This window comes from Capricornis sumatraensis, chromosome 17 (assembly GCF_032405125.1).
Source record: "Capricornis sumatraensis isolate serow.1 chromosome 17, serow.2, whole genome shotgun sequence".
In the NCBI taxonomy this organism is placed as follows: Eukaryota; Metazoa; Chordata; class Mammalia; order Artiodactyla; family Bovidae; genus Capricornis; species Capricornis sumatraensis.
Window position 1 is genome coordinate 68,775,683 of NC_091085.1, and position 12,540 is coordinate 68,788,222.

At 42.0% G+C, this 12,540-nt stretch overlaps 1 protein-coding gene across 1 annotated transcript in view; it reads left to right on the top strand.

The window, feature by feature from the left end:
- HECTD4 (HECT domain E3 ubiquitin protein ligase 4) overlaps positions 1–12,540 on the top strand; it is a 166,237-nt gene that overhangs the window by 109,108 nt on the left and 44,589 nt on the right. The window contains exons 33-44 of the mRNA XM_068989575.1: positions 14–160; positions 850–1,034; positions 3,344–3,497; positions 4,391–4,671; positions 4,886–5,075; positions 6,308–6,389; positions 7,916–8,118; positions 8,958–9,093; positions 9,888–10,070; positions 10,533–10,697; positions 11,086–11,255; positions 12,163–12,278. Coding sequence (XP_068845676.1) covers positions 14–160; positions 850–1,034; positions 3,344–3,497; positions 4,391–4,671; positions 4,886–5,075; positions 6,308–6,389; positions 7,916–8,118; positions 8,958–9,093; positions 9,888–10,070; positions 10,533–10,697; positions 11,086–11,255; positions 12,163–12,278 — 2,012 coding nt within the window. The remainder of the gene's footprint in view (positions 1–13; positions 161–849; positions 1,035–3,343; positions 3,498–4,390; positions 4,672–4,885; positions 5,076–6,307; positions 6,390–7,915; positions 8,119–8,957; positions 9,094–9,887; positions 10,071–10,532; positions 10,698–11,085; positions 11,256–12,162; positions 12,279–12,540) is intronic.

The following is a 12,540-nucleotide window of genomic DNA, read 5'->3' on the forward strand; positions in this document are numbered from 1 at the left end:
TTCTGTTTCCTAGAATTGAAGAACTGACCTGTGGTGGGATGGTCGAGCAGGTCCAGGAAGCCTTCGGTGAGACCATGACCTCTGTGGTGTCTTTGTGCGCACGTTACCCTATTGCGTGTGCAAATAGCATTGGACTCTTGTGTACTATACCTTACACCAGGTAAGCAAAGAAATGCTTTATGGTGTATGTAAGTTATACCACAATGTCATCAATTAAATAGAAATATTTTTATTTATTAAAAATATTTTTAAAAAGGATATTTTGGTTTTGATTATCCAGTGACACTATCACTCTGATTAAATGAGCCTATCGCCTGACAAACACCTAAAGTTACTATGTAAATTCTTATTGTTGAGTTCCTACATGATCAAAGGTGGATCCCCATTAGAAATTATGTTACATTGTCAAAATGGAGAAGTTTGAAGGAAAGAAAAGGTCCCTAGGAAGTTACTTACTATATTGGGCAAAACTTTTTGCCTTTGCACATTTCCTTTCTTCATTACTTGATTAAGAGTTTGAAGATGTCAAGCATTCATGAAGTCAGTCTTTAAATCCTCCTTATGATAATATATGTAATTTTTTTCTATTATGATAACCTTGTGTTGATTCCATTGATTTTTACTTTGCTATCCTATATGAACTAACCAGAACTTGAAATTCAGTATTTATGAAGGAAGTCATCATTCTAAAAATTTCTGTGTTGAGTTTTACATGGTGGCATCCTAAGTTGTAAATAAAGGACTATGTTGACGTGTTTTATGGCCCTTTGATAACCTAGATCTTAAGTGAGAAGTTCCTAAGAGCTGGTCAGTTATGTTTCTTTCAATCAACCCTTTCTGCTTGGCCAGGAGTGAAGAGAAGTGCCTGGTGCGGAGTGGCCTTGTTCAGCTCATGGATCGACTATGCAGCTTGAGCAGTCAGACTGAGTCCAGCTCCAGTGAGAAACAAACCAAGAAGCAGAAGGTGGCCACCATGGCCTGGGCAGCCTTCCAGGTGCTTGCCAACCGCTGCGTTGAATGGGAAAAAGAAGAAGGTGAGAAGCAGGATCCCTTTCTATGCTAGAGCTTCTTGATTTCTTCTATCGATGTTTTTTTTTTTTGGTATTTGTGCTGGATGGGGAAAAGAAAGACTATTAGATTACATAACTAGGTTGATTTAATCAATTATGATTTCATGGGAGCCTCTTCATCAGCATGGTCCTGTGGAAATTTATCACTGTGCTATGACAGTTAGCAATATCCTAACGCAAAAGACATTATGCTAAGTGAAATAAGCCAGGCACAGAAAGACAAATACTGCAGTGATCTCACTTATGTGTGGAATCTAAAAAGCCAAACTGATAGAAACCAGAGGGTAGAACAGTGGTCACCAAGGCTAGAAGGGGAATGGGGAGATTTTGTTCCAAAGGACACACTTTCTGCTATAAGACGAGTAAGTTCTGGAGCCCTGATGTACAGCTTTGTGATTAAAGTTCATGATAGTTCACTTATACTTGAAACTCACTGAGAAGATGTCTTGTATTTTTGCCCGCCATATGCACACACAGAGAGGTAATCGTCATGTTGTATACCTCTTAAAAAACTCACATTCTACAGTCTGAGTATATACAGTTTTTATTTGCTAGTCACACCTCAGTGAAGCTGAGGGGGCTGGGAGGAGTAATGACCACCTGAAAGAGGATAGTAGCCCCAGGAAATTGAAGACATCTTTCTTTTCCTTCTTGCCATCACTGCTAATGGTGTCTGAATAGATACTTTTATGAAATGATTTTTCAGTTGTGCTTTTGAGATGCTATTTCCAAATCATATGTTCAGTCAGCAATCCAACTTAAAAAGTAAACTTGAAGGATAACTTCTCCATACTATCCCAGGTATATAACATGTCATTCGCTGTGCGTTTTATTGTTCAGGGAGCCAGGCATAGGATGACTAAGGTATTGTTCCTCCCCTTAAAATATATGGTCTAGTGGGGGAAATAGGCCAGTGAACAAATAATTCCAGTGCAATCAATGCCGTGACCAAGGTGAGCGCAAGGTACTGTAGGAGGAGCAGAGGTCCTTACAGACCCTCTGTACTAAGGCATCAGGCAGAGCTTCCCAAAGAAGGTGAGGTGAGCATTTTTCTTGAGGGGTAAAGAAGACTTCCCAAGTAGAATGAACAGTCAGTGGCAAATAACTGTTGTGGCTTTTATGAGAGGTGCTTGAAAATGGAAAAATCCAAGAAAATCTTTTACTGTGTTTGAGAAGAGGTTGGGTGTGAGTTAACTATCAGGATGTTTTCCAAAAAAGAAACAGACTCACAGACAACAAACTAGTGTTTGCCAGTGGGGAAAGGGAGAGGGGAGGGGCTATATAAGGGGAGGGCACTGTGAAAGTGAGAGTGATGTCGCTCAGTCGTGTCCGACTCCGCGACCCCATGGACTGTAGCCCACCAGGCTCCTCAGACCGTAAAATTTTCCAGGCAGGAGTACTGGAGTGGGTTGCCATTTCCTTCTCCAGGGGATCTTCCTGACCCAGGGATCGAACCCAGGTCTCCCTCATTGCAGGCGAACGCTTCACAGTCTGAGCCACTGGGGAAGCCCTAAACTGTTGTGTATAAAGTAAGCTACAGGGACATACTGGACAACACAGGGAATATAGCCAGTATTTTATAACTAAAAATGGAATACAACCTTTAAAAATTGTGAATCACTATATTGTACACCTGTAATTTATATTGTACATCAACTACTTCACGAAAAAAAGATGTTTTCATCCCAGTAAAATGATCATTCTTCCCTATCCAAAGTATGTTTCTAGGTTTTGTGTGGATTAATTATATTCAATTTTAATTAAGAAAAATCTCTTTTCCTGGGACTTCCCTGGTGGTCTAGTGCTTAAGAATCCACCTTGCAATGCAGGGAATGCAGGATCAATCCCTGGTTGGGGAACTAAGATCCCACATGCCTTGAAGCAGCTGAGCCTGCAGGCTACAACTGCTGAAGATAAAAGAAAAAAAAAAGAATTGCATATTTCCCCAACATTGAATCATTTTTCAAGTTACTGTTACCTTCCTTATGTTTCTGTGTGTGCTTAGTCGCTCAGTCGTGTCCAGCTCTGCAACCCCATGGACTAGCCCACCAGGCTCCTCTGTCCATGTGGATTCTCCAGGCAAGAATACTGGAGTGAGTTGCCATGCCCAGTTGTTATCTAATGAGAGACAGTAATCGGATGGCTGACAAAATACTGAGCAGGTTAAAGAAAAATTGGGCAAAGGGAGGCTTTAGTGCAGACCCGCCACAGCTGCAGACCCACCATGCCTTCCTGGGGTTTTCACCATACTTTTTCTTGCTGGAACTCTGAAGGCGGCTCCACAGAGGCTGTGCACTCAGGTCTGGCCCGTCAGGTGTCCAGCCTTCTCACGAATCACCTTGCCCGAGCGACTGAGTGCTGTGGCAACCAGGCTGCTGGGAACGACGCCCTCCAGGATGTCCTCAGTCTCCTCAATGATCTCTCGAGGTATGGAAGGCCCCCTGGAGCTATGGGAGGAGGTGGCTTTTCCTCTGAGTGATGGAATTCCTTTGGGGAAAGGGTGGCTGTCTTTAGAAACATCTAATTTACTAGGCCGTCATGACATGCTCCTGCCTCAAGAAAAATAGTAGAGAATACAGTCGTTGAAAAATAGCATTTAGTTCCAAAATGTGGAAATTATTTATTTGAATATCTATACCATAAAATAACATATTATCATTTGCTCCAATACTTTGCTGGTAACAGCTGCTAGCCTTTCAGGTCAGTACCACTGCATTCAGTAACCAAATAGCTTAACCTTCATTATAGCAAGATTAAAGACTAACCAGCCAGGACTTGTAATTAATTCACCTTCTCGTGCTGTGTCTTTGAAAGAAGATATTCTTTGGAGGTTTAATCATGTGTGAGCTGTGAGGCCCACAGAGGTTTGTCCACCTAAGGCTGCTTATTCTCTGGTTTCTGCTGAAATGTAACAGGTTCAGCTGTGGCAGAGCCCAGACTCTTGAGGTCTGTACAGCTCTGTATTATCTCTTTGGTCTTGAAGCACTTCTTGAAAAGGAATAAAAGACTAGACTAAAAGCCTCCTAGCTTGGATTTCTAAGCCTTGATGCTCTGTGAATCATGCTGAACTAGAGGATCTCAATTAACTAAACATAAGGAATCAAAGAATTTTCAAAAATCTTTTAAAGTATTACTGGTCAATTATGAGCCTTCATCAGATGGTTATTAAAAAAAACCTTCATAAAAACAGATTGCCAAAAATCTGTGTCTTCGCATGAAATCTGAATTCAGTTTGTTTAACCTTTGAGGGAACCTTTGTTTCTGAATTTCTATAGATCAACGTCCCCAACATTGTGGCCCTTTTCTTCCTCTCTTTGCAGGAGTCACATAGGTAAAGCCATCCTGAGCCAGCCAGCTTGTGTGTCCAAACTCCTCTCCCTGCTACTTGACCAACGCCCATCCCCAAAGCTGGTTCTTATCATTCTTCAGCTGTGCCGGGCAGCACTCCCGCTGATGAGCGTAGAAGACTGTGGGAACGTGGAGCTCCCACCCTGGAGCTACTCCGTCCCCTCCCTAAACAGCGAGCAGGAGGATCCCAGTGATCCAGCGTCCAAGATCGCCTCGCTGCTCTTGGCAAAGCTGGCAGACTACGTGGTCCCAGGTGAGTCACCTCCAGGACGGGAGAAAGGCACCGTCACTTCCTGTGGATGATCAGACCAGGCTTTCCCTTGTCCACAGTCGCAGCTGTGCTTCCTGTGATAAAAGGAAAGGGGGAAAGGGCAGGAGAGAGGGAGGAAAGAGAGATTCCAAAGCCAGTGCTTCCCCATCCAGGGGAGCTGCACAAACAACTTTGCAATGTTTCTGTTTGCTTAAAGGATGTCAGACAGTCCTGTCTCCAACCGCTTCCGAACCTGACACCACGTTGACGAAAACCAGCCCCAAGAATTCCTTAAAAGGCGATAAAGATCCCGGAGAAGAGAGTGAAGCAGTGGATGGCAAGCTCTCTATCTTCATCCACAAGCGGGAAGACCAGTCATCCCATGAAGTTCTGCAGCCATTACTAAGGTGATGATCGTAATAGTCCATGCCTTCAAGCATGAGCCATGTCAGACACTGTGCTGAGTAAGCCCCTTACCGATGTCAACCATCTCAGCCCTCTTCACAAGTAATCACTGCTACTATCATCCCTGTCGTTACACACGAACAAACTGAGGCAGAGCTGAAACGTAGACACAGGTCCCCCTGACATCAGAGCCTGAACTTTTAACCATAACTCTGTACTGTCTCTCTGGACCCGACAGAGTGAAAGTCCTATTGAGTATGTATCATTTGTGTCCAACCAAGTCTGTAGTGTGACCTCATCTGTGAGAAGGAATAATGCAGCTTGGTTTTCAGTTATGGGCATCCCTCAGTCATAGTAAAATTAGGGATACCATTGACTATGAGATAAAGAAGTAAGAAACTTTTTCAAAAGCCATAATTAATTGGAAGTATGAACAATATGATTGCTTAACAAAGAAGTGAAAATATAATTATTGTCCAAAGATTACAAACCGGCAGGGCCCTTTTAGTGGAATCCAGGACAATGAGAAGGTTCCACAGAATACAAACTCCTAAATATGGGAGAAATTTAGGGAATTTAGAAGAGATGTTTGTCTCAGATGGAAGAGTCCTCTCTTCAAATAAATGACTGAATGATGGTGTCATCCTCATAATCGGGTTCCTTGTCTGCCATCATAGAAATCAAAAGCACTGTGGGCTACTGCATAGGGTAAGCTGAGTCAGGGGAAGTCAGCACACAGATGAAGAAATTTCCAAGGAACGTTCCTGGGCACTGTGAAATGTCATCATGCAAACTTGGTGAAAGCTTTTTTGAGAGCCAGGTTGAGGAGGCAGGGGGAACTAAATTCTTAGAAACGGAGATCCAATCATTCACACTCAGGCACCAGTCCAGGCTGTTATTAAAACCGCCTCACTTGCAGATTTAGATCCCTCACTGAGGCCTCCCATGGGCCTGGCCTTCTCTTTATTTTAGGATCAGCTTGTCACTTAGTTTATCATCTTCACACAGGTTTTTAATTATCATTATAACTCTAAAAAAAATTGTTGTTTTGATCCCTAAAAGTGCTATAATTGAGCAATAAAGAGCATTTCCTTTTGAAAAATTGAGTCTTACTGTGGATTTTTGTTACAGCATGTAATGGTGGCCTGACCATTACCAGGTTGCCTCATGGCCTGCAGTCCCCAGCTGTAACCATCCTGTAAAATCATTGCCTCTCTCTGACTTCCCATTTCAGTAGCTCAGAAGGACGGCCCTTCCGACTTGGTACTGGTGCCAACATGGAGAAAGTTGTGAAAATGGACCGAGACATGACGAAGGTAACCCCAACGTGGAGGAACCTGCTCCAACAAGAACCACAGTTGAGAACATTTGCCAGGCTTCAGGTTTTCAGGAGAAATTTTTTTTAAAACATTCACGTTACCACAAAGAAGCAGGGTGAGAAATTGAAGTCATTGAGGCTATTTTCAAGAAGATTAGTCAAAATCAATTTATCATCTAACCAACAAGGACCTACAGTATAGCACATGGAACTCTACTCAATGTTATATGACAGCCTTGATGGGAGGGAAGTTAGGGGGGGAATGGACACATGTATATGTATAGCTGAGTCCCCTGCACTGTTCACCTGAAACTATCACAGTATTGTGTTTTGTTTTAATTGAAGGATAATTTGCTTTACCATTTGTTTTGCATTGGTTTCTACCAAACATCAACATGAATCAGCCATAGGTTTACCCATATTGAAACTATCACAATATTGTTAATACCCCAATAGAAAATAAAAAGTTTAAATTTAAAAAGATCAATTTATCATTAATATTAAAATATGGAAGAAAACTCTTGATTTTGACCTAGAAATTTTCTTAGCTCTGTTAAGAAAGTTCTATAGCATAAAAAGAGTTTAAAAGTGATCATAGGGTGAAAGGTTAAAAGAGTAATAATAATGGATAATAAGAAATAAAGACAAATAGCCCATAAAAAATATGTCCAGTCTCACAAATTACACAGTAAATAAATAAAGGGAAAGAATAAAAATAATAGTACTGTGTCATTTTTACCATATCACCCTGATAATGTTAAGATTGATGATACCCTTTATTGCCAAGGTGAGGGTAAATAGGGCATTTTCATGTATCCAGAGACAAGCTTATTCTTGGCAGTTATGTTTGTAAAAAATAAAATAGAATTCATGTACCCATAAATAGGAGATTTGTTAAAGAAATTATTATACCCATTTGACGAAATGATCTGAGCTTCCCTGGTGGCTCAGCAGTAAAGAATCTACCTGCCAATGCAGGAGACTCAAGTTCGATCCCTGGGTTGGGAAGATCCCCTGGAGGAGGAAGTGGCAACCAACTGCAGTTTTCTTCCCTGGGAAATCCTATGGACAAAGGAGCGTGGTGGGCTACAGTCCACGGGATCACAAAGAGTTGGACATGACTTAGTGACTAAACAACAACAACGAAATACTGTATAACCATAAAAGTAACCAGATATGTCTATGTTGACATGGATATTTATGATATTTTATGGTATCAGATTCATATCAATGATCAAAATTCACAATGTTTTGATAACTGTTAAAAAGAATTCAAAACTGCATGTAGCATGACCTATGATTCTGTATGTCAGAATCTGCAGGGAAAAAATTCTGGCAGACTAGCAATGATCTCTGTCTGGCTGAGGATGAGGGATGCGTGTGGAGATTTAACTTTGTACAGTTCTCATATTTTAATATTTGCGTTTATAAAGATGAGCCTAGATTGGAGGACACAGATTTTTTAACGTATAGTGCTGAGAAGAGTGAAAAGAATATCATGAGAATCTTTAAACTGACCCCCAGGGTGGCTGCTGTGAGGTGATTACGGAAGAGGCGGCAGCTGCTCTGCGAAAAGCGACCAAGTGGGCACAGTCAGGCCTCATTGTCAGTGTTGGGCCACCCGTGGAGTCCCTCAACGCAGAGACCGTGAGCGGGCTGTCCACAGGGGACAAGAAGAAGACAGCCCAAACCTCCATTTGCCGAGAGAGGAACTCTGAACTCGCCAGGTAAAGCCTTCCTAGGAAAGAAGCTGTCTATTCTTCTCAGACTTCCTGTGTGAAGGGTTTGTTTTGAGGGTTTCAATTTTATTTTTTTATATTTTATTTTGTAGAGTATTTATATATGTATTTATTTTTGGCCTTGCCACATCACATGTGGGATCTTAGTTCCCCATCTAGGAACCAAACCCATGCCCCCTGCATTGGGAGTGAGAAGTCTTAACCACTGGACTGCCAGGGAAGTCCTAAAGGTTTTAATTTTATATCCTCCCCTTGACCTGCTGGAAGTGAGGAATTGAGGCTTAAAATACCCAGCCATTCGTAGTAGTTTCTCTCAAAGTTGAGTCAACCAGTGATGACCATTCACTTGGTGGATCTGATGCTGTGAGGGACGAAGAGGGAGGCCCTCCAGCCTGAGTGCGCATCTGAAGCTGGAGGACTGTTTTTCTGAGAAAGGCCACCACCAGGAACACCAGCTACAATTTTTTTGAGCAGCAGTAGTAAATTCTGGCCTTGCTTCCTTTACTTCATCTAAACGGTACTTGTCACCATTCCAGCTGTGTACAGAAGGATGAACACGTGTTGCCCCTGATAAGTTGGGTGAGATTCTATGCTTGCTGGCCAGAGGCAGATGCAGAGAAGTCATCAAAATCCACTTTTCTAGTATGGAGCAGGCCAAAAAGTTTATTAAGTTTTTTCAGCAATATCTTGCAGAAAAGCACAAACCAACTTTTTGGCTAACCCACCGTAATTAGAAAATGTTTCCATCTGGTGCCAAGTCTAAAGCCACTCTTCTGGCTTCTTTACCATCACAGGGCCTTGACACTTTTCCCTGTTGACACTTGCAGGACCGACCCCGTCCGACCTTTCATCAGTGGGCACGTAGCAAACAGCATGGCCGCTGAGGTGATCGCCTTGCTTCATAGCTTGCTGATGGCACCTGAGTCAAATGCTGCTCAGATATGGACCACGACAGCAGAGAAGGTTAGTACGCTGTTACTGCTTAAAGGAGGAAGCAGGACAGAAGTCAGTTTTTTGTTCTAGCAAGGGACATTGTAACAGAGAGAGTTCCCTCTTGAGCCAGATAGACTTGCGTTTCCCCTGAAATCTCCTTTGATTTAGTGGTTTCAACTCTGTTAACCCACATCTCCTATCACTGCCAGTTCTGATTTCACAGAAGGCAGGCTAATACTCTCAGGGAAAGAATGGCACACCTTGCTTCTCCTCCTTGCTTGTGTTCAATCGGTACTAACATTAGGAAGTCATGCATCCTTGGTTTATTGGATTTGTTAAGTGGAGTTGATGAGTATTAAGGAGGCCTCTGTCGGATTCACACTCCTGAGCTCTTCAGTAATTCATCTTGACAAACTAGTCCAGTCTCCCAAAAACGAGAGTTTGGTCATCAGTTTCCCTATTCCGAGTCATTCATCCTGTGAACACCTTATATCATATCCTAAAGGTAATTGGGTGTTCCAAGGTCGGTGATATGCTATTATGGTCTTTCTTCAGATAAATTTTTGGCTTTTTTTTAGGTTTGTTTCTTTTTTTTTAACTGTGTTTGGTTTGCTCATATTTCAAGATTGTGCATTTCCAGTTTTGTCCAATTACGTAAGACCAATATGGCAAGAACATCAGTGGTCATTCCTGCTCGTTACTGCACCCCTCCCGTGTCCAGAGTTCCTTTAGTCCAGGGGCCCTGTTGTCAACACTGCCCCACCCTTAGTATCAAAACGACCAAAGTTCTAACTCCTGTCATATGGGCTGCTTCATATGTTTAGGTTCTGTCTCGTGCACTGATGTACATTCCACAGTTGGGGAAATATGCAGAAAGCATTCTGGAAAATGGCAGCAGTAGTGGCAGAAAGCTTGCCAAACTTCAGAGAATTGCCCGCCAGGCTGTGGCCGCGCTGTGTGCACTTGGAGGCTTCAAAGAGACAATCAAGATCGGGTCTGAGGTCCAGGTAACCAGCCACCATTTCCCCAAGTCATCGCTTTCCCATGTGTATAAGTCCATTGATTCATCTATCAGCTGTAAGACAAATATCATCCTCCCAGTTGGACAAAAATTCTTGTTTTTTCAAGCTAAGAAACAAGTGGCTTCTCATCCACACAGTGCTGCAGATTAATCAGACATCAGTACAGTACTGCACAGTAGCTAAAACCCTTGTGTCCTGTGGTGGTGTTAATATTGGGGGTGTTTTAGAATTGAGGCTTGAATTTGCTTCATACTGTGATCACCTTGATATAAGGTTTTAGGACCTATTATTTTAACTCACATTCAGGGCTTGGCGTCTGCATTATAAGAACCTATTGCTGTAATGCCGGTAATGACAGCTGTAGATTTACTCCTCCCACTTGTCACATCAGATCGCTGCTCACACCGTCAGAGTTGGTAAGTAGTGCTAACCCATCTGTGTCTGTAGGTTCTAGGGAGAGGAATATCAGGAAGCATCGGAGTGGTGGCTTCTATCAACGAACAGGAAGGTATAGCTACGGTCAGATTCCCACCCATAGACTGTAGAAAGACTTCGCAAGCATCAGACACACTGACTATTCCATTGTCTAGACTTTGTGTTCCAAGATCAGAGGTAAGGTGATTTTTAAATGTATCCTCAAATGTCACTGCAAATGGTAACCATCCTGTAATGAATAATATGCACGCGCACAGTGCTAAAGCACAAATACGTGGTTTTCTTAAATTTTACTTATGTATTTACATACTGGGTGTAATTATTTAATAGTAACGTTGATGTGAAGATTTTTACCTAAATGACCAAATTCATTTCTTTGGTGAGGAATATTCTGCAGTATATTGTATGTTTAATTGTTTTGGTCTAGCTTGCAGTTTTCTGTACGGTGAATTTTTTTTTTAATTGAAATTTTGAGAATTGACTCCAGATGATAATAACACCCTCATTTCTTATAAACTAACTACTTGAATTTAACTTTTTGCCATGCCCCCCCCACCGCCATCAGGCATTGCCTCTTCATAAACTGTCCATTACTGAGAAGGTAGTACAGGCAGTCCAGTCCATGTTGCTTCCTCAGGAGGGAAGTCTCTCTATTCATACCTCACTTCCTGCAACAGGAGATGGGTCAGCTCCTGTGATGGCAGTCGTTCGGCTCCTGGCTGAAATAAGAACAAGGTGAGCGCCCTCCAGAGACCCCCTAATGTGCTGAGGTGGTGCAGGCCAGAGGGACAGGCGTCTTCCGTGGGCCTCTCTGTGCCAGGTTTACTGGGTCCACAGCATGAACTTCATGCCAAACTGAGTAACAGAAGCCATCCATTTGTGCTGCGTTTACTACAGTTTTTGTTGCATTCCCCAACTTCTGTGCCTTGAAATAAAGTTTAGCTGTTTCCCTAAGGAAATAAACAATCAAAATATGAGTGTTATATGGGGTGCATGCATAGACCCCACTGATTTGCTTTGGTCAAAGAGCTCTGTTCTATCACAGGAAGTCTTCTGTCACTTGGCCTTTTTAAAGTAGTTCAGACCACATCAGTACCTATCCGGTCTCTTTCCAAACTGTTGAGGAGAGAATTAGGGAATGCTCACAAGTGTCAGAATTGGAAAGAAAACACATTTATTTACAATTAAACAACAGCAACAAGTTTCTTTTGACAATGAAACTTGCCAGAAAGTTCTAATATATGTTTTGAATCTGGTGAGAGAGATCAGTATACAGATTTTCCACGCATTTGGGTCCCTCTTGTTCTCAGAACGTTAATATTGCCTACAAAGCAAAGTTTAGGAAAAAGTATTAGGAGACAGTGCTTATTTCACAGCTGTCACTTGGTGTCTTCATGGAGGGAGATGGCAACCATTTACCCCTTTCCAGTTGTCCATGCAGTGTCAGCAGTTACTGTGCGGGAAAAGAGAAGCTAGTTACATATATTCAAACCAATGCAGCTCAGTAAAAAAGCAAGAGGAATGGAGAGTTGGAACCTTATTTAAATTAGTGGATAAAATTGATTGAAATGTTTTTCACAGTTGGCTTTTTAGAGAATGACCATTGATGACTTTGAAATATTGTAAATCTTTTAACATTAAGAGCATGCCTGGTCATGGCCCAGCTTTTAGAAGACAGCTTATTTTGTGAAGAATTCATACAGCAGTGTCCTGCAGCTGTTGAAGTTCTTAACCTAGTAGCCCAGGAATGCAGTGCTGGTAAGTACCTGTTGCTTTCCTTTCTACCCTTTGTGTCAAGGTTTGTTAGCACACTGACAATTTGGAATGGAATATTGACTGTTTTCACATACATGTCCAACAGCTAAGCTCTAGACACAGCACTTACACAACTGACTTTCATTTCAAATCTGCAAATGTAAATAAAAAGATGCAGTATATGCCAACTAGGAAATCAGCATTTTTCATTTTAACTTTAGGACCATGATGTCAGAGTATTTTCTTTGCCCCATTCATATTAATA